Source organism: Anticarsia gemmatalis, chromosome 15, assembly GCF_050436995.1.
Source record: "Anticarsia gemmatalis isolate Benzon Research Colony breed Stoneville strain chromosome 15, ilAntGemm2 primary, whole genome shotgun sequence".
Classification (NCBI taxonomy): Eukaryota; Metazoa; Arthropoda; class Insecta; order Lepidoptera; family Erebidae; genus Anticarsia; species Anticarsia gemmatalis.
Window position 1 is genome coordinate 4,583,681 of NC_134759.1, and position 22,375 is coordinate 4,606,055.

At 32.6% G+C, this 22,375-nt stretch overlaps 2 protein-coding genes across 2 annotated transcripts in view; one reads left to right on the forward strand and one right to left on the reverse strand.

The window, feature by feature from the left end:
- LOC142978876 (adipokinetic hormone/corazonin-related peptide receptor variant I-like) overlaps positions 1-11,341 on the forward strand; it is a 133,051-nt gene extending 121,710 nt beyond the window's left edge. Inside the window, exon 8 of the mRNA XM_076123481.1 lies at positions 10,467-11,341. Coding sequence (XP_075979596.1) covers positions 10,467-10,631 — 165 coding nt within the window. The 3' untranslated portion in view covers positions 10,632-11,341. The remainder of the gene's footprint in view (positions 1-10,466) is intronic.
- A 3,130-nt stretch (positions 11,342-14,471) lies between these two features.
- Positions 14,472-22,375, reverse strand: part of LOC142978848 (actin-binding Rho-activating protein-like) — a 53,997-nt gene continuing 46,093 nt past the window's right edge. Inside the window, exons 4-5 of the mRNA XM_076123439.1 lie at positions 18,184-18,276; positions 14,472-17,726 (exon numbers count right to left, since the gene is read on the reverse strand). Of these exons, the coding sequence (XP_075979554.1) occupies positions 17,607-17,726; positions 18,184-18,276 (213 nt within the window). The 3' untranslated portion in view covers positions 14,472-17,606. The remainder of the gene's footprint in view (positions 17,727-18,183; positions 18,277-22,375) is intronic.

The window sequence follows — 22,375 nt, forward strand, 5'->3', positions numbered from 1 at the left end:
AATTGGAGAACATTATAAATTACCATTGTAATCCTTTAAGTAATAAACTTCTTAAAATATAAGAAAACATGTTTTAAGAATTATATAATTTATACAACGCAATATTGCATCGTAAGCCAATAAAAAATATGAGTGACATTATCGTGTATATAATTTGTTAAGCCGTATTGTCTTTTGACAAAAGGACCGAAGGGTTCGTCATGTTATCTACAGGATGCTCACATATTTAATATTTATGTATGAGTGAATAGGGAATATTTGTTGAAATGTGAAATGTTTGTTACTCAATCATGCCAAAACTCCTTAACCAATTTTTATTCAAATTGGTGTATAGATTGGTGTGAACATAATATTACGCCTGTATTCCTCGAAAATGTAGGCAGAGCTATATGAAGTACACCCACGTTTCCTCATTGACGGAGGCGGCGTATTGCCATTTACCGGGCACTTGCCATATACCAAACTCCGACCTAGTCTGAGAAATATTCTTATATTACTTAGTTCGTCCAGGGTGTCGAACATGAGACGTGAGGTCTCATGGCCAGATGATCTCAGATCAGCGGCCAGTTTTCCTACCAGCCGCGCCACAGAGGCTGTCAAAACCGTTTGGTGCATAGATAGTCGGTAATCTGGATAAGATAGAAGAATAGAACTTCCTACTCTTTGAAAACTCTTCATATAGATGACACCGCAAGCAGAAATAATGTTAAATATATATGTATGAGTGAATAAGGAAACGTTATGCATAACAATTTTGTGTATTACGATATTAATGTCCATGTATGCCATTATGAGTTCCTTTAACGGCCGTGCTGAGAGTCTCATAAGTCTTTTTGGGAAACAAAAAGTCGTATGAAGATGACTCTTTTATTTCTAAGCACATGTGTTATTGTTACGTCATTGCTTTCTAGAAACTGACTTTAATACGAAGGTATATGGGACACCGCCGTCTAGCTGCTTTTAGCATTAAAATTTAGAGTTTGCATGAATGCTGTATCGCGTTTCGGCGACCACCCGCGTTTAAACGCGCCTTTTGTTTCAGTTACTTTCGATCTATCCTTCTGGTTTAAAGTAAAACACTGTTTTAATAGACAAAATAATTCGTTCACATTTTTAACGAAATTGTTCGCTACTTGTGCCATAAAATATTTAAACAGAATACCGACTTTAGAGCAGTATAAACTTGTTCTACTTCGAAATGGCATTGATAAAAAATGCTTGCAGTTGAAATGAAAATATTTTGTAACAATTTCTTACTTCCCTTTGCGTTTAAAAACTCTCCAACTACATTTCTTCACCTTCATTCCTCTTCATTTGCAAAATAAAAGAGAATACCTCGTCGCTTATTCAATAATTTATGAATATTTAAATACGTACAAATGAATACACCAATAATGTAAATGAATTTAATGATTTTCATTAACTTACTCATTAATATGGAACAGCCGAACGAACACATGAAAAGCCTTAAGTAAATCTTGAAGCGATGAAGGTTGTGCATAGTCTTAATCCAATTACAGACTAAGCTTTGAGCAAACTATAAGGCTGATGTGGGTTTGATTGCAACTTGTAGGACATACTCGGTCCTTTCCTGGAAACGGCTATTATTATGTAGACTCATGTGTTATTGGACAATGGCTGGTCTATCACGTAAAGCTTCAAACTGAGGGATATATTGTTAGGATTAAAACGTCTTATTATAAAGTTTTGGTACGGGAATTAAACAAAATATGTTCGAATGAAAAAGTATGTATTGTTTGGATGGTTCATCATCAGATGGAAGAGGCATACAAAAATTATTATTTTTTTAATGTACCTGCTTCGCTTAACTTGAAACTTATGTAGTGTTCGGTTGCCTATTTGTTACGGATTTTTTTTTGACATATACATTAATAAACGATTTTTTCTCTACATATTGTCAAATCTGTACGATACTGCCTTATACTAGTAATGTAGGTAACGAACCAAACATTGCTATTGTATACGCAATTTTGTTTCGAAGAATGAGAACGTACCGCCGTATCAGCTTGACAACTAGTTACGGAGACAGTTTTTTAGTATAAACATTGCTTAACTTAGCAGGTTTCTGAACTTCGAGTATCTAGATTATAATTGCTTAGTAACAAATCATTCAAAAATATCTAGGTATTTATTTAAACAGAACCAATTACGATTGGGTTATTGAACTCGAAATCGAGACAGTTTTATTAGTCAATATACATATTTTAATTGTTACTTTCGTGTACGTTTTTTTATATCTTAGCCTTCAGAATAGACGTACAATAAGGGTCTTCATTTTTAATATGTATTATTTATCGTTCTATATCAGGGTGTCGGGAAACGCGTACATTTTTATAAATAGGGTCGATTACGATAGGTCTGACGCAGTACGTAATAACCCGAACCAAAGAGGGTTTCCTAGATATTATTGGGAATACGGAAAAATATGGGAAATTTCGGAACTACTTCACCTGACGTCATAACCACGCCACGAATGATATTTTAGCGGCATAGATTGATCTATTCCGAATCCGATAAAAGCTCTAGACCCGAAATATTATTATTATGTACGTCTTATTTTTATCTCGGGACTACAGAGTCCCGGACATTTGGAAGGCGTGCGTGGGGCCGAAGCCAACACGTAGAGGCCTTTTTAGACGGCTTTAATCTCTCTAAAATGTATGGTTACACAATCCGGTGATTATCCCTGTTCACACTATAAAATGCACCCAAGGACAATCACCGGACTGTGTGGAACTATGGCAAAACTAATAAGAAAAGCTACTTTGGCTATTGGGATGGGGTGCTAATGGACATGGGTAATTGGGATCTATGGAGACTATGGCACCTGCCGATAACAATGTTAAAAACACGTAAGAATGGCAGGCGGAGACTTGCCAACTCACAAACTGGGCCCCCTAAACTAGTCGCTTAAAATGCAACAAGGGGGCAACAGGGACGTGAGCGGCTGAAGGACGGAGAGGCCTCGCTGGACGTTAAACTCAGATCATTTGCTCCCTGAGGGTCCGGCATCACTGGCCCACTAGCCACTTACGCTCAGCATCCGTCCTCCGAACAGAGTGGGAGCTCTGCTCTTGCGACTCCACTCTGGACGGCCAATGAAGGCAAGCCAGAGGCGGGGGACCGCTTCCTCGTCAGTTTTCACTCCGACCAGCCAACTAAGGCAAGCCGGAGATGAGGAAGGGTGACTTCCCCCTGGAGCACTCAGGTACCGCGGGGTCGCTACTCCCCGTCACCTCGCCTCGAGGTGCCCTGCGGGCAATTATTATTATTTATTTATTATTATTAAAACAGTGTTTCTTACATGAAACTTATACTTATGGTCCACAAAACTGTTTGAACAGTTTGTCTGTGGACACGGTCGAGTCTCATTTAATTATAGCAGTACTTAAGATGTACATATATGTATATATTGTATAAGAGCTTTGATTATATATTATAAATTTATGTATTATAATGTATTTATATTGTATGTATAAGAGTAATATTATATGGTTCAGTAGCTTGTGTTTTATACATGTATATTTGTATGTATGTTTATAGATATTTATAAACTACTAAGTAGATACTTTTTTAATTTTTTAGAAAACTTATTTTTATTTCTTTCTGTTGCGATGTCCACAGGTAAACTGTTCATTACATATGGTATGCGTTTCGATAAAGTTCTATCACCATAATAATTATTAACTCTAGGCACATTGTATCTACCACTGGTTTTGGTTCTTGTGCCGTGTGTATGCGACACGAGCGACAGGTTATGCTCTTGATTGCCATGTTGGTTGGTTAATAATAGGTACTTATGTTTTAAACTGGCCGGCAGAATATTACATATTTTAAATAATTTTTTATAGTCATTTTTACAACTGTTTTTGGTTTTATTATTTACTAATAATTTTAAGAATCTAATTTGTAGTGTTTCTATTTTATCTATGTAAGTTTTAAAAGTAAGTCCATAACAATCAAGAGCATAAGACACAATGGATTCGACCAGTGATTTGTATAGGTTTTTCTATTCTCGTTGTAACTTGATTCTTCTTTTCGAACGTTTGAACCGTATACGCTGTTCTTAAAATACAATGCTTTGCGAAGTTAAGAGCTATTTTAGAGTCTAACATTTGACATGTTACAGAATAAATTAGGTTACATTGATAATGCTTACTATATATTAGTACAGAATGCGTAATAGGGCAATCACTACGTTAATAAATGATTTAATATGTTAATAAAGGCTCATTAGCACGCATCATGATTAATTTGCACTGAATTGCATTATAGTGTAAGCCCTATAGCATCACTCACTACATATTGCACTAGCTCTAATTTGACGGAACCACTCCTTTCAATAACTTCTAGATAATTACATTCATACGTATATAAAATCACGCCTTCTTCCCATAGGGAAATAACTTAATATATAAAAAATCAAAATCAAAATTTAATCATTTATTCATTCAGGGCACTTGTTGACACTTATGATAGTTAATGATACAGCCAGTTCGGAAGGTAGGGCCAAAATCTTTTTTCTCATAAATAAATAACTTCATATTTTAAAGTTTATAATTACACATTACCCGTACTTATAATCACACAACACATTTTGATTAATGTGTGTCTATATAAAAATACAAACAACGGACGCTAATATCAGACACAATACATATAAGACTATAAGAGACTTTTGGATTACTTTATATTTTTTCCGAGTAGATTTCTACCCGCATAGAACTTTAACTTACGTCGTTACAATAAGTTGTCAAGTCGTCCAAAATAAAGGCACACATTACTAACAAAATGACCTGTATCAAGCGGCAAACACAAATAATACTCCCTATACATATAATAGGCATATGTTTGACCCTTCTAACTTTGTGTCCACATATTTTGTACTGTAACTTCACAACTCATTGTCATCATGACAGTCGCTAAGGGATTACAAAATAAAGTTTGAAACGGTAGGATATTGTCGAAATAATTTCTGGTGAGAGTTTATGACTTTAGGAGCATTTGTTCACCAGACATTACTGTTTATTATAAGTTAAACTGCGCGGAGAGTTTTGTGTATAAGGCTAACTCCCGTTGTCTGTCCTTGGATTTTTATATTTTGTATGTGGATTGTGGTGAATTGATGGGCTATTGTGTATCTCAGTTGACAACCAAGTGGCAGTCACTTCTGTACTGCGATTCTTTACATTAGGAGCTACCGAATTTCGAGAATTTGACATTTAAAATTTACTGCAAAAGTAGTTCCCACGATTCTCATACAAAATTTCTCGATAACTAGCCGGTTGTCGATAGTAGTAGAATTGCGCTTCAGTATATTTCATTCAAATTATCGTACTAATCAAGGGAAATTGTACCAAAATATCGTTAATCCCCTGTGCAATATAAGGTATTGAACAAATCACTTTAAAAACTTAAAATTAAGATGACTGCCGAAGAAACAAGTTTTGTAGTAAGCAAGGATCATTTTACAGTATACCCAGGAATGCGTTAAACCCTCTATTACCTTGCGCGCAAATTTGATCAATAATGACGATACTGATTAAAGCCGCGTTGATTAAAATTCCATTATGTGAATCAAGGCTAATTAAAATTAACTTATTAACCTTGTGATGACCACGTAAAGATAAGTGCTAGTTTAACGATGTAAAGACAAACATTAGAACCTAAATTATCAACTTTAAGAGTTTCTTAATAGTCCTTAGACTTACGTGTTATTGTCGGTACGAGCTTTATTGCGACATAGATTTATCCCTCGGGGTTGCTCGTTAGAAATTGTACTTATAAATAATTATTATCCGTATCCAAATACGGCATAGCGGATTGTTTTACTGGAAGACAAGTGTACTATACGCACAACATTTAGGCGTGCATAAAAAATACTTTGAAGTAATCGCATTCAGTAAAAACTCGTGGTTTGTCGAGACTAACTGTGTGTGAGTACAAAATATTAGATGTAAATTTTTTTTGTTAAGTTAATAATAAATGTTAATTTCAAGTTCGGTAGTCCAAGGATTTAGCTTACGTATATCCCAACCGGCTGGTCAGCTTTTCTATTAGATATAGACTAAAGATAAAAGCAGTGTTGCCTTTTTCTGAGTAAACGCGTTGTATAAACACTAACATCGTAACTGCGGACATTGGAGGCTATTACCGAAACCCTAACGTAATAAAAATTGTAACAGCACATTAAAGTACTCCTATGTTTTTACTTCTTCTTTTTTCTTTTTAAACCTTAAGAAAGAAAGAGACAAACATAGAATAGAAAACTCACATTTTTATTTTTTGCATTGTATTTTATTTTCCATTGTTTGGTCTTGATATGCGGGCTTATCACGTATCTCAATTGACAGCTAGTATACGTCAAATCTATGGTCACTATTCAGTACATTGCTGGTTTGACGTAACGTGTTAATCACTATAATCTAAAGAAGAAAACAATGGACAGCAAAGTGGCTTTCAAATGGCTGTCAACTAAGATACGTGATAGCCCCCTGATCGTCTTTCAGTTTTGATATTTAGTTTAGAATTTCATACATTTAATTTAAGACTTTCTTTCATTGCACTTTTTTCAATTTTTATTGCCTTTTGGTTTTATATAAATTGAAGAAATAGAAATAGAACACCATAGCCTGCGGGACATACGTCTGTTTAGACTTCAGAAGGATCGTTTGGCTTACATTTTCTATCATTTACGCTTCCAAAGCAATAATTACTAAGTCATATTTCAACAATGTTAATTAATTAAGTAATTCCTAGGCTTGAGGTAACGCTTTGATATCTGTTATAGTAATTAATATTCTGACTTAGTGACAGTATTGTTGTAATATTTCATGTCGTGCTGTCAGCGACAAGCGATGAATAATGTCTTAAGTGTTTAAGTGTTGTTCATTCAATTAAAATTGTACGCTGATGTTATAATTACATGACTTTGTTAAGCTTAGTTCTATTATAATAGAACTAAGTCTAGTCTAGACCGAATTCTACTTTTTTTTAAATAATTAATTAGTATTTGTATAGTTGTAGGTTATTAAGAGAGGAATGGAAAATGCTTACAAAAAAATTTCGCTTTATGAAAAACGTTAAGCTGCAATTATAATTTATGTTTTTATTCATTCTCTAACAAATGCTTGGTATTAAAACCGCAGTGAACAATTATATTATACGATGACTATGCTATGAAAATGCGAATAATAATTGTCACATCTGTTTTAAGAGCGGACTATAAATCTCTCTATCTTTTTAATGCATGGTCATATTTTCTAACCCATAGTAAAGGTTTCACAAACGAAGGTATTCAAGGTATGCGTAACAAGGTATTTAATCCCACCCTTTCATGAAACTACTAGTTTATGCCGGCGACATCGTCGGCGTGAAACCATTTCCCGGGCTAAAAAGTATAGGTAAGTTATCAGCTAACAATGTATCAATTTTTTATTAAATCCATCCGATAGTTTTTGTGTGAAGAAGTAACAAACATACAGACATAGTATACAGACAGACAAACATACAGGCATACAGTATGCCTGTATGTTTGTCTATACATCCGCACAAATTTCGCGTTAACAATGTTAGTAGGATTTGACAATCCGTTCATATTTTCTTAGTTAAATATCACTTTGAAAATAACATTAGGGTAAATATCAGAATTCATCACTCAGCATGAATACATTTAGTCATTTTAATGAAAAATTCTTTGTAAAAGTGAGAGAATGAAAACTTTTTCAATTATTACTTTTGCTTCTAGGTTTACATTGGGTCTAAAGTTTGTTGGATTGAACTGATTACAATACTAAGTTCTTGAATGGATTTATTGCTGACATTAATGTTCTGAGAGAAATTGATGCTGACTGTGAATTATTGATAATGAAGATCAAGGTTCATAGCTCTTTGATTTGCTCTTAGTGTTATAAAATAAAACTTTTTTACTTCGAAAACCACTTTTCGTAATACATTTCGGCTTTGAAAAAGATTGACAAACTTTAATGTTTAATGGAAAAACCATAACTGTGCCGAACTTCTCACACGTCTTTTGACGAAAAAATCACTTTTCTTTTGATATCGTTTGCGATTAGGTACCTACTTCAGATTTAAATATTTTATGTCATAATGTTGGGCCTTATGTAAGTATGAAAATATTGCGTAAATTTGATGTCTAAACACAAAATATGTTGATGAAGTTTGGTATTAGGTTTGCAAAAATAGTAGCATTTGTAGTTTCACTAACAATTTCGATGATAGTAATATCAAAATAAACACAATAGACGTCCAAATAATCTTGTTAGATCCACGTGAAAACCAAAAAGGCTATATTCAGTAGCGCTATTCTCTACCAATGTCAGCTATCGGTATTCGACTTGTTGTCGAGAAGTTTTGTATGGAAATCTTATAAGCACCTCTAGCAGGTGCCGTAGATCCTACTTTTGCAGTGCATTTTTAATGTTTGACTTTCGTTACTCGATAGCACCGACTGTAGAGAATCGCGCTGTTACTACCTGTACTGTACACAATAATTGAGCTACTGTACCCAAACTTTAATGTTTTCTGTACAAAAAGTTGTTTATCGGTTTTTTTTTATAATTATGTAAGGGCCTGTTTCAAAGGCGACACGTCGTAACTTGTAAATTGAGTTTTTATGTCGCTACTGTTTGGGCTTTTTTAAGTCAGACTTTAGTGTTCAGCAAGGCACCTGCCAGTCACTAGCAGTCATTTGTCGCCAGTTTTTTATTTCAAACACTCGAATTTTCTTTAACAAAGTCACCTTCACTTTACCGATATTCATTGAAAGTCGTTTATTAAGTTTTTTGTGACCTACTTTATAGTAAAATTGTAAATTTCGAGCAGTAATTTTCATTGCTCAATTTAACCACTAACTTATAACATTCAACTTATATTGATTAACTCGTTTGACTTCCAAATTAATCGCGTATTAATTCTCTGAAAAATTATGTTAGGCATAGTGAGGAAAAAAAGGTAAAGCATGATTAGGAGAAACACACCAACCTATAAGAATTATATTAGAATTTTTTTCCGTAAAAAAATATACTAACTCTAGAAAAATAATGTTATTGAAAAAAAATATACATATATTTAAAGTCCCCAACCCGCACTTGGCAAGCGTGGTGGACTCAAGGCCTAACCCCTCCCCCTCGTTTGGGGGAAGACCCTTGCCCTGCAGTGGGACAGTAACCGATTTAAACAAAAAGAAATAATTATTTAGAACACCAATTCATAGTACTCGTACCGATCAGATCCTAGGATTGGATCCCTATTGATGGTTTTATTAATTGTTTTCATTCATTCAGGCTTTCACAAATATTTGTCTTCGGAGAAATTGTAATTAAACGTTTTGCACCTGTGCCTTTTATTAATTGAGACATTTCTGTTTTGATTTCCAATTAATGCCTCTAGAGCTGTTTTCTCGAGGAATGTTTTAATTAAGTTACAGACAAAGTAAGGACTCAATAACTGAACGTGAATATTAATATTTCAGTTAGCAACTGTCAACATTTTCTACTTTATATTTCTTGTTTTGTGGTTTCCACGAAGGACTGTTAACAGAGACATATTCCAAATCGATATGTTTGAAATTAAATTTTAAAGGAATACGAAAAAGGTCTGTATCCTAAAATTTAAAGTATGATTTACTTAAAATTTTAGGACCGGACCGGACCGGATTAACCGTACAGACCTTTTTTCAGCTTGACTCAAAAAAATCAGTTAGTCAGTAAGAGTGCATTCTCGCCGTTACACTAATAAGTTTGGCGAGTATAAATTAGTTAATAGAATAAGGTAAATTGTAAAAGTACAATAAATAAATAAATAAATAAATAAATACTCTCTACTAGCCAGCTAATCTTTGAATCAATAGTTTTCTGGTCTGATTTATACAAAAAATATTAATTCAATAATTGTCAGAAAATTAGATTAAGTTTACGCTAAGTGCAGTTTATATAAAAGTTTACTAAATAGGGCTATATTTTTTTTACTCAAATCTAAAATTCTGTCTGGCATATTCAAATAATTTGTTCGTTACAAATTCAACCTTTTGCAGTTTTTTCAAAGCAAATATTTTATAACGTGTCCACGTCGGTATTTTTTGTAAAATACGATTGAATGCGATACAACTATCTTCAAAGTTATAAAAATAGTAATCTCAAAAATATTTAATGTTAAGAGTGTTTTTAATACGAATTTAAACTACACCATTATCATGATCAACAAAACTACAACCATACTGAGTTTATCGTATGTCAAAGAAAAGCAAATGTCTATTATTTAAAAGTTAGACGTGAAAATTTCGGTACACGCTATATTTACCAAGGCATTGGTTGGAGTGTAGCAAAGGGTGTGCAAAGCGATTAAGACTTAGAAAAAAAAACACGAAGCAAGGCATTTACTGGTGTTGAAAATCCAATTCATATACATTTTTTTCTTGTCCCCAGATTCGCCTCACCTGCATCAGGCGCCACAAAGTGCGTTTCGAAGAGACCACGCTCAAACACAGCGTGAACTCAGAGCCAATATCGCGCTGGACCGAACACTCATTCGACGAACGAATCGTCAAGCCTTCACAAAGCTGCGAAATATTTGTTATACCTTCGCCTTAAAAAACTATAAAAAAGAACAGTGTTTGAACAATAACAGTGCCAAATTCAACTCAAAAGTAAACTTTAAACTCGTGCTACTGTGAAAACAATACGGTTTAACTTAGTGTCAAGTTCTGAAAACTGTTATGTGTGCGTATTACGTGTCTCAGTTGACAGCTAGTGTACGTCAAATTGTCGGTCACTATTCAGTACATTACTGCATTGACGTAAAGTGATAGTCACTATAATCTGAGAAGAAAACAATGTACAGCATAGCTTTTAAATAGTTGTCAACTGAGATACGTTATAGTCTTCCTCATAGTGAAGGCTTATGAACAATGTGTATTCTACAGTGATGTGACACTCGGTATTGTTTTGTCCAAGTGTAAGAACCAAAGTGGTAGTATTAATTTAGACAATAACTAGTAAGATTTTAGTTGTAAAGTGTAAAAAGGGAAAGTGGATTTATCAAAAGTATCATATTGTTATTGTAATAGTTATTAATAATGTGTACTTAAATGTAGTACTACTAAAATCTTATCAGATTCTAAACGATTTAATGTCTAAAAAAAATAAGTTAAGCGAGGTTTGTTATGTGAAAGCTATTGTACATAAAAGGATTGTGAATACCAATTATTCAGTTTGAGTTCAACAAGACCACTGATTTAACAGCAAAGCTTAGACAGGTAATACAATTGATCAGCTGCGCAATAAAAATAGTAAATTTTGTAAATATTTTTACTTACACAACACTTACGCTTAGTTAGTTGTAAGGATTATTTATTATTATATTAATTAAAATTACGGTTGTGAAAATTACTAAGTACATAATTAGAGATATATCTTTTTTTAATAATAATAATATTAAGTAATAAAAAAATACTGAAATTTCCATTGTATTTGAATATATTCTTTTAAATTTTAAGTGCAGATTTCTAAAATAAAATTTTATTATTTCTTTAATATCAGAAGTATTTGTAAAGATCGTGTACAAAGTCAAATATTCTAATTGTAAATTAAAAAATATGTTATAACGTTCAACATTAATTTGAACATAAATAAATACTGTAGACCTCAAATTGCCACAAAATTAAGAATTTCCTAGAAGACGTTCAAAATTATGTTTAAAAAATTTGAGAGCTATTTTTTATTTCTTTACATACTTTACTACAGTGTTGTTTGCTTAAGATTAGTTCTTTTAATTAATTAAGCTGATTCTAATTAAGAGAAAATATGCCTAAATCTTGGAGGCTGTCTATCAAATGATAATAAACTTGGCCAGACAACCTTGTAGTAAAACTGTTGTTTCAGAAATGTAATCAAAGTAAATTTTCTTTTTTCCTAGAATTAGTTTCAGAATTATTCACCGTTTACACATTGGTAGCGGTCAAACTTTACTTTAATATGAACTTGGCGGAAAATCTACCAAGTCTGGTTTTGAAACAAAAAGAAATTGAAAAATGTGGACAAGTAATTTAAACAACATACGACGTACATTACAAATCTTATGTTTCTCGTTGAACTTTCTTGATTTTTTCTTAACAGTAATAATTTACCAAAAACAGTCGGCTGTAATTTAATTTTATCAAGATCACTGACCTATCATTGATATAAACAAAGTGTATTACTTAATACCACTTTTATAAACATATTTTGACTTTGGCTACGAAATGAAAATATATTGTTAGTACCAGCTAACAAAGATTAAGGAAGGTCTTTTCAAAGTAATACAACAAGAAAGCTTCTTTCTGTTACAAGTCTTCTTCGGATTCAGTATCAATCAGATTACGGGCATGCCAATCTCGTTCTAGTATTGTTGATACGCTGGTAATCCAATCAGACAATATCAGCTTCAACAGAACTCATATTGGGTTGCATTGAAGCCGGGTTCAACCTTCAAATGATAACAATGTTTTGTTGGCTACAAAGTATTGTGGGAAACCTTGGCTTGATAACTACGATGATTGTAATTTACTTGTAAATAAGATATATTTGTGTGATTTTCATTTGTTTGATATAATTCTGCACATTTTGCGAATGCTTATTTTGAGTGTTCATTTGCTGGAGAAAAAAAAAACACTTTTTTTCTTTTAAAGCCAGTCTAGAATGCATGTCGATTGTTTAGGACCAGATTCTAAATCCTAGACGATAGACAGGTTTTACTAACATATAAAGTAATTAAATTTTAGACTTAGACACTATTTATTAAAATTATTTTTATGTAATAAAACTGTATACTCTGTAAATATCTTTTTTTAACTTTAAATCTTGTACAGATTGTAAATAAGTATTTTTGTCATTGTGTGACAACCATTTGTTAGATTGGGAACTTACGATAAAATTAAAAATGTTCTCTTACTCATTTGTTAATAAACTTAAAAGTTTATATGTAAATAAAAACTGTAAAATATTGTACCTATCTATTAGCCTATAATTTCATTGTGTTACCTACAAAAAAAAATCTTACAGCAAATAGTTTCCTAAATAAAAGTTCGTAAGTATTTTCAAAGGAATATTTTATTTATTTATCCCAACAAACAAATATCCCTATATACATATTAGTAGTAAAGCAATTATTTTAGGTCACTTCAGACTTCTACACAAATAGTTCCAGTTTTTCGCCTAATTACGTGCTACTTAGAGCACACTTAAAGAGAATTGCTTTTGTTGCGTAATTCTAGGGTTCTTTGCTAGCTAATCTACTTGCTTACTTCTTAATTGGTGATTAGTGAGAAAAGTTACTCTAGTAACATTTATAAAGAACTTTCGTGTGGAATAATGTATCAGTGTCTACCCGCATTGAAAAGAGGCATGGAGTTTTCTGTATAGTAACACTTAATTAGTAAAGGTATTTATGTAAATAGCAACTTTTTTACAAATAGGAAGCTTAATTAAAATTAAATACGTAAATATATAGTTTTTTGTATCTTACCAATACTCTGTTCCAATAGTTCTCATTACTATCTATCTAATAAATCTTCTAAACATAGTTATTCCCGCACTGCAGTACCATTTTCTAAATAATCATCGTTTATTTCGTATTATATTTACTCAGTCAAAAAATGTACAATCGATCCGTCCTTTAGAGAGCACGTAAAAAGGTCGGTCCTGGCTGTTTTCAATTATGATAACAGTCGTTAAACCACGTCAAGTCCTTCGGGCGGCTTAAACAACCTTGCCACTAGGTTGACCACTAGCCATACGATAAGAAGAGAAGAAGACAATTGATTTCGCATTTCATCCTCTTCATTAGACTGATGTAACATGTATAAATCTTAGATTACATCACCTTTATTGTGTGTTGTAGTAATACCTCCTACACAGGTCGTTGCCCTCTCATACCACTTGAGAAATATCTCCATACCTGAAGATACATGTAAGCGCTTCAAACATCGGAATTGATGGAATGATAAACTATTTTCGTTGCTGCCTAAATGTTAGTATAATGCTTCCATACATTACTATGAGGAAATGTAGTCAAAGGAACTCGTAGACGGGAAAAATTATAGAATATTTTCTTTGTGCTGAATTTAGTGCTTTATTTAGTAGATAGTTTATGTATTTTGTTTAGGTTTCTGCGACAGGCTTAACCACAGAACTTAGCTTAGACCACCGTACCTAGCGGAGCAAGAACGCCTTAAGTCGTCGGTCTTGCGAATTACCTCTTACCGGTGGTATTGGATGTCGACCCACCGGCATATGAGAGTGAGGGAATAGAAAGTGTACCTATGTGTATCTTGATCACTTTAAACAAAGTGCTGTACAGTTGGCTGATTTCGAAATCGGCTAGGAGGACGTTATAATGCCAAAGACACTCATTATAATTAAACGAGGTAAATAAACTTAATAAAAAACTTCATCAACAATTTCATAAGTTTATTTAAAAGCACATTTGTATGTAATATTTTCTCTTACAAATCCTAACCGACTAGACAGACTAGAATGTTATAATTTTATAAATCAAAAATGTCAAATATATAAATTACATTTACTACATTTTCTTTACATTCAAATGTCAAAACAACGAATAAAATTATAAGAACAATTCTTAATTAATCTTATGCAAATAAAAATATTTTGTCTATTCCTTAGAATTTTGAGATTACGCGTCTGTGTCTCCATTGAGATAAAGTTTTTGAAATACAAAGCGGACATTTTCATATTCCATCAAAAAGTTTGATTGTTTTTCTTCTATTTGAGTTTACCACAATTTATCGGTTGGTTAAACACTACGTCTTCAGAAAACTATTATTTATTTTAAGAAATTTCCTTATCATTCTCAATACAAAGAAAATAGGCGTGAGAAATTATTTAAAAACGATTTTTTTATCAAACATTTATGTCGCAGTACTTAATTTATCTTAATTTTAATGAGCTTATATGCTGGCCTAAATACGCGCTAATTTTGCATAAATAATGTTATTATCAAAAATACATAAATAATTTTATTCCTTCACATTTACATATACATTATTATGTACTTATAAACTGTTCTTACATAACTGATGACAACTATCCAATGTTTTACGAGAGCGAGGCTATATGCCCGGAATATTCTTTTACATATTGTATAAAAATATTCCAATTATCTTTGATGATATTGGTGATTCGACATAGCATCAATCACGTAAAACATTTAACTTATGTACGGAAGGCACTAACAAGAATGTATTGTACTTTTCACTATGAAATACATTTTCTAAGTTAACGACGATTTTCTTGGCTTTATACGAAAGTAAGTTTCACACAAAAGCTCTTTATAGTTGCCTCACATAAAGAAACTATGTTGTTCAAATGTACGTAAGCCGTGTAGATTGAGAAGAAAATTCCATACATGTTTGGAAAACGATTTTCTAGGAAAAGGATGATTATTTATTATTCAAGATATTGCTTTTCAAGATTATATTTTGAAGGTGAACATGTCATGTTAAGGACTCCATGGCCTTAGGCATACGGTGTCGTTAAGAATAATATATTATTTCGGTTCCATATATAAATGTAACATAATGAATGTTTTTATTCAACACGACTGCAGCTCCATTCCCTACTACTATCGACTACTGACAACCGACCTGTCATCGAGAAATTTTGATTATGAAAATCTGTACCTCGATTCTCTACCACTATCGACTACCGACAACCGGCTAGCTATCGACATTTGACATTTAGAATGTACTGCCAAAATGTTTCCTACGACACCCGTCAGAGGCGCTGATCAGATTTTCATACAAAATTTCGATAGCTAGCCGGTTGTCGGTAGTCGATAGTGGTAGAGAATCGAGGTACTGTTGTACAATTTCCATTCGATAATAATAACGAATACAATAAAACATTAAATGTCTTGTGTATGTAATGGCAAGTTGCCAGCTTTAACACATACTGTAAATATACGTTTATCATATTTCTTTCATGAGAAATATACCAATTTGTTTTAGTTATACATAGAAACGAGTCATTTTACAATTCTCTATTACGGTTCTTCCGTTAGTCATTGGCTTTCGTAATGAGATTGGTACTTTAAAATAAAAAATATAATTGTTTGAACTTTTTGAATCGATGTAGACAATTTTCGTTAGAAAATAGTGCGACGTGTCTAGTATATGCCAAAAGACTTTTAAGTGATACTGATATTACAGTGATCTGAGGCAATGTACTATATAATGTTTGTAAAAAGAAATGATGTATTCAAAAATATTTTTGATAAATGATACAATGCCAACCGTACATAAAATGTTCATTATTTATTGCAACAAAAGCTCCACATAAATTATATTTTAGCGACGCGTACAAAAAAGCATTTTGCACAATCTACACAAAAGGTCCCTTCTTTACATATATCTTTCTAATTCCTAACCTAATTTTCCTCTCCATAAATATTTTTTTATTAAATTATCCTTAAATTAAATACCTTTGAGCCGTGCCTTATTTGAGCCGCTCCTCTCGTTCATTCGTCTCTTAAGAATGAATCTTTGAATAAAATTTATTGTATGAACAGCTCAATCAAAGCACTCTCTTACTGTCATACGCTTTTAAAAGTTTATTTTTCTTAATTTTATTACACATCACTTATATTATGTACTTATTTTTAATGTACTTTAATATTATTCAAACACTTTAAATAATAAGGGTAATTTTCATTAGTAATTAAGTAAGAGTAATTGTAATTTTGTACAGGCTGTTAAAATTTTCCATTTTGCACATATTGAGTTTTTTTTAAGGCAGGACGAGTAACCCATTATGAAAAAGCTGTGCTTGCCGCTTAAAACAAAAAGATAAGAATCTCTTTGCTAGCACCGCAAATTTTCATACAAACGTGGAATAATTTCATACAACTCCAGAACAGATTCATACACATGTATGAACTAGAAAAAACTATGCATAAATTCTTCGAAAAAGATTTCGGTCAAAGCTGGCTACATTTACTTTGTACACATAAAATGCACACAAGGCACCACTGGGGAAAGCTATTTAAAATTTAATGTCACAATTTATTTTATGGGTACTCTCTGGTTGCCTGCTTTATAAGGCGGGTAACATACCCTTGCCGTAAAACGCGTATTAGTAAACCACTAAGAACTCGACACGTAAAATGATCCTTTAGGTACCTTCTCTTTCCCATTCGTTTATAGCAAACTTTTATAGCGTATAAACAGTTTTGGGTCTCAACAAAAGCGTAAATGGAAACGAGATGAGATGTACGAGTAGCGTACGAGTGATTCGTTTATTCAAAAATATTTGTCTGATAAATATAATCTATATCTCTATTCTACAACTGAATGAGTTACAAATTTTTATATAAATAAAATACGTCACGAAATACTCATTTTTATGAACGGATAAAAGTTATTAACTACATTTTTAACCAAATATGTGGTCATGATTTGAATCAAATTCTCTTAATCATTATGGTTTTTTTACGGCAAGGGTTTGCTATTTCTTTCTATATCGTCTGCCTTTACACTCAGTACTTTATACTCAATATTTTTGTCAATAAGTTTATAATCTCTCCGGCATGGGTGAGACAGATCGCCGGGCTTGCAGCGCCCTGTTATCACAATAGGCTCTGATGTCCGCGATCGGTTGCATTAGGAATACTGGCACGTCGTCATCGCGTTTCTGTAAAAAAAAAGTAATCAAGATTTTTTCAAATCATGTCAGAAAGTACCTAACTTATTTTTTTCATTCTCAATTTGAATTATTGACATACCAAGAGATTGCCACACTCAAATATTTAATTGCCAGGCTAGGTTTAGTCAGCCCTTTTCAGATTTTCAGAGCGAATTGATTTAAGAACAGACAGTCTGCCCTTTGTGATTTTTTAATCTTGTTAGCTAGGATCCTTTGTAAAAGGTAAGACCACGATATCAAACATTTAGCAAAAAATATATATATTTTAATTTTCATAAATAGACGATAGTCGTCTATCCTTACAATGCCATTAAATCTGTCTGTCAAATAAAAACTACTAACAGTATAAGTATTTTTAGTTCAAAAATCTTGTACAAATCCTTTTCACAGATCCTCAAGTATCAAAGTTTTTATCTCCGTGTAACGAGTAAGCGAAATAAATTACCTGGAACAAAACTTCTCCCTCGAAATACGTCAGCTGATGTTTTCGCGTCCTTAACAATATTCCCACGAGTTTGTCCGAGATTACCGTGTATATCTGTGAAAGAAGAAAAATTATATCATTTGATGTACGCAAATGGTTTTAGAACATTATCGCTTAAGCTTGCTGAAAAGTAATATTTTTCTGTCTGAATAAAATTAAAGTCGGTTTCATTTTATAGTTTGAATCTTTTTTATAATACCTTTTCTGTCCCAAGAAGAGGTCCATATTACTTACAATGTTGGTATTTGAAAATATTGATTGGTCTACAATACAACAATAATTACTTGTGAAATGTGAACATTATTTGAAAAAAAAAAAAAAACAGGTGCGCATGGTTGTACAAAATATGACGTAGTGTTTGTGTTCACAAAGCATAATGAAACAGAGAAATTCTAAGTTCTTATTTGCGTTAGACTCGTGCAATTTTCACAACACTAAAGCACGGCTCTCGAAAATTATCCTCTTTTTAGTCTAGAGCAAAACAAACTTATTAATATAAACGAAGGCAAAGATTAAATTCTAGTATTCAAAACTAAAGCAAGAAAGAACAGTACATTCGTGTAATAGTGAAGATACTACATTATGTATGAAAACGTCCATCACGCAATATCAGTAGTAGAATAAATAGCTACAACTATACCTCCAGGGAAATCTCCCAACAGTTTACTACATTGATATACACACGCATCAATCCAACAGTCCAAGCTACCCTCGCAAGCCATTACTAACCTCTCAGAGGGAGAAATATGAGGTCAATTTGACCCTAAATTATTCGAAGTTGGAGGTCAATAGTTACTTGACAGATTTCACCTGCAAGGCCGAAGTAAAAAAGCGAAATAGCTCGAAGGACACACGTGCACGAATGCCTCTTTATACCTGTCATGGAGCCGTATAGAATCTCTTAAAAGCTTTCCGGGTAAAGTAAATGTTGCACCTTTTTGCTGTTTACTTGTGTACTACGTTCTCATAGTTTACAAAGTTATATTTATTCGGTTATTATTACTTTTTAGTTGTCCATGGTAGGTGACCTATTACTAAATTATTAAGCGGGCCTTTCAATGAGAAGTTTAAGGTAACGATACTATATTTGTTGCCCTATGTTTTAGCCGTGATCAGTGAAACGTATTGCTTTTAAGATCCGTTTAGCAATTTGGTATCATGTATGTATACAAACGGCGAAAATAATACTTTACTTGATGATTGATAACCAAATGTTATGTTTAAAAAGAAATTTCTATTTTTGGTTAAAAATTCTTGCAATGAGCAAAGCAAGATAGACAGTGAACCATTAATTTCTTGCCCTTATCCGAATAATGTTGTTCGTATCCGTAAATTCTTTTCTAGACAAATAGTAAAAGTTTGATTGCTTTTACGAAAAATCGTTTCAATTGACCTGCGAGGGCATACCGTAGCAATTTACAAGTAATGGATATAATACTCTAGGGTGATAGCGGCAATTAGGGAGCATTGTCCTATGGGAATATAATTTAGTACTACGGAAAATAAAAATATATTATTATCTTGATTTTCGAAAGTATTTTTTGACAGCATTGATAGTTAGTTAGTAGTCAGCCTAGCCTTTTTTCCAACTATGTTGGAGTCGGTTTTCGGTCTCACCTGATGCAGCTGGATACCGATTTTTTATATGAAGCAACTGGAGAATGCGTAATATGCCATTATTATGTTTTACAGTATAATAACATATATTATATTATGTGCCTTCTCGCTTTTCCTGCCTAATCCTGACGCGTCAAGTAAAATCAAGGTAAATGTACCTAATCGCGTGTTAAGTGCCATGTACCGCGAAACTTTCTTGTATAAAATAATATTCTTGTAAATACAGCTTATAGTCGTGTTTTTCAGATAAAAATTCCTAGTAATAGTATTTACAATCCATTGCCACTTATGAGTCCTAATCCTATAAGATCTAGTAAGAACCCGAGCCTGTAATTCTTTCCAATATTTTTCTTGGGAATGGATTTGGCGCGTGATCTTCACTTAAAATTGAGTGGATTATGAAGTTTGTTTTTTTTTCGATATTTTGGATGATCGTTGTAACAGCTGAAAATATATTATGTTATATATACTTCGAACCATCTTAAACCGTGAATTACTGGAAAGGAAACTAAAATAATAACCGGGGAAATATTTAAAATTTACTTGAACTATATTTAGAATCTGTAGTCTACATCTTATCCACAACAAATAATATTTGTAGAGTGTATCAAATACTTTTAGAAGTAAGAAATTTTCCAATAAACCTTTTCTAGCTAGATTTTACTACGAGCTTAGCATCTCTTAATGAAAATCGGTTTTATATGTATCGTTTTAAATTATAATATTGCTAAACCAAGACTGCAAAAGAACAATTTATCTAAAAGGACTGCTTTAGTACTTTATCACATCAATTTTGATTTAAGGGTTCAGCTTTTAGGACCTAATGCGGCAACTTTGTGATCTTTGAAAACCGTGAACGCTAGTTTGAGTGAGAGCAGGCAATATCGATAAAATGCTACTATCACACAATAAGTTCTGCACAGAAACCGAACTATAAAACAGTGTGAGGTACTTAAAAGTAGTTGAAATCTCGCGACTTTGTTAACGTAAAGTAATTCAAGTTAAAAAGTATTTCATAGCTTTAAAAATTGCTATTTTTGTCGGTCAAATACCACTTTCATTCGTACAGTTGTTTCCTTTAAATAATGAAAAAAAAATCTTCCAACATCGTGATTATAATTATAGGAGTGGTAGGATTTTGACAAAGTGCAACTTCGGGTTGTTTTTACATTAAATAATACTTTATCCTTAATAAATCATCAGGGGACCCATTTCTTCATAAAAAACGGGGATATTTTCAGCAATTTAACAAGAGCAGCGGTAATAAATCAAATTATTTAGCTCTAAGCCGCATTCTTTTGCGAATTCCGTCTCTACTTTGAGATTGGGTTAAATTATACTTTACGGTACCACTTTTTTCTCATTTTAGACTTTTTTCAACGAAATTTTTGGCACAAAACAGACACAGAAATTCTTTTTGAATAAGTAGCCTTCCCGCAACGTTCCGACAACTCGTAGGTTTTTACATTTACATTAACCCATATATACCTATAAGATCAATATAGGCCAAAATAACGCACTCATTTGCATAATGTTAAAAATTAACGCCTTATATTAATAATATGTAAAAACTACATAAACCGGTGACAAAAAATGTTCTGGGCATATTATTATATACATAGGTTAATGACAAGACAAAAAAATTAAGTACAAAATAGTTTTCAAAGACTTTGGCACAGGGAGTAAAAAAAAAACAACTGAATAAGACGTACTAGGTAGGTATGGTAAAGCTTATCAGGTAAATGTTTCCTCAAAACGTGAGAGCATTGATAAAGTGCCTCGAACGTGACGAATGTAGCTGAAAAACAGTTTTCGAGATATTTTGTTACAAAAAGTGTTTTGTTCGAACGTGATATAAACACGAATGTATCGTTTCACTTATGATAAATGTGTTTATTATTGTATGCCGGAAGAAAACTTGTGAGATTTTCGGATGGAAAATGTTGAAGGAAGATTACGTTATGCGTTGCACCTGAATCATCATTTGTTTTGGAGAACGTTATTTTAACGTTAATTCAGTATTAATACACGAACTTGTAGTTTTGTTGCAGTAGTATTACGTAGGAATATTGTTATAGATATTTGATAAAAAAAAAACTATTGGAACAATATTTAAAACCTATGGCCAATTCCACCACTTCTCAATTACATCGGTTACCTTATAAAGTTAAATATTGTTAGATTTTTCATAAATGTATACTTTATTCTTCACATAGGCTTTATGAAGCTTATTCAAAAGCCGCAAAACCAGCTCCAAATATCTGTATCCGTAAAAATTATTTCAGAAAAATATATTACTATAAGCATCTTAGATGTGAGTTCATAAAACTAGCGACAAACTAAAAGATATTCAGCGTAGGGTTACGACTGGGGGTCGTTAACCTATATTGTGAACACCTGATACACCATTAAGTAAAACGCTACCCTTATTTGACTCTTAAATCTTATGTTACACAGGGATGGCACACTACCTCTGTATACGACAGTATTTTATAAAACAAATTCTCGCACGTGGTCAGCATGGTGGACTTAAGAC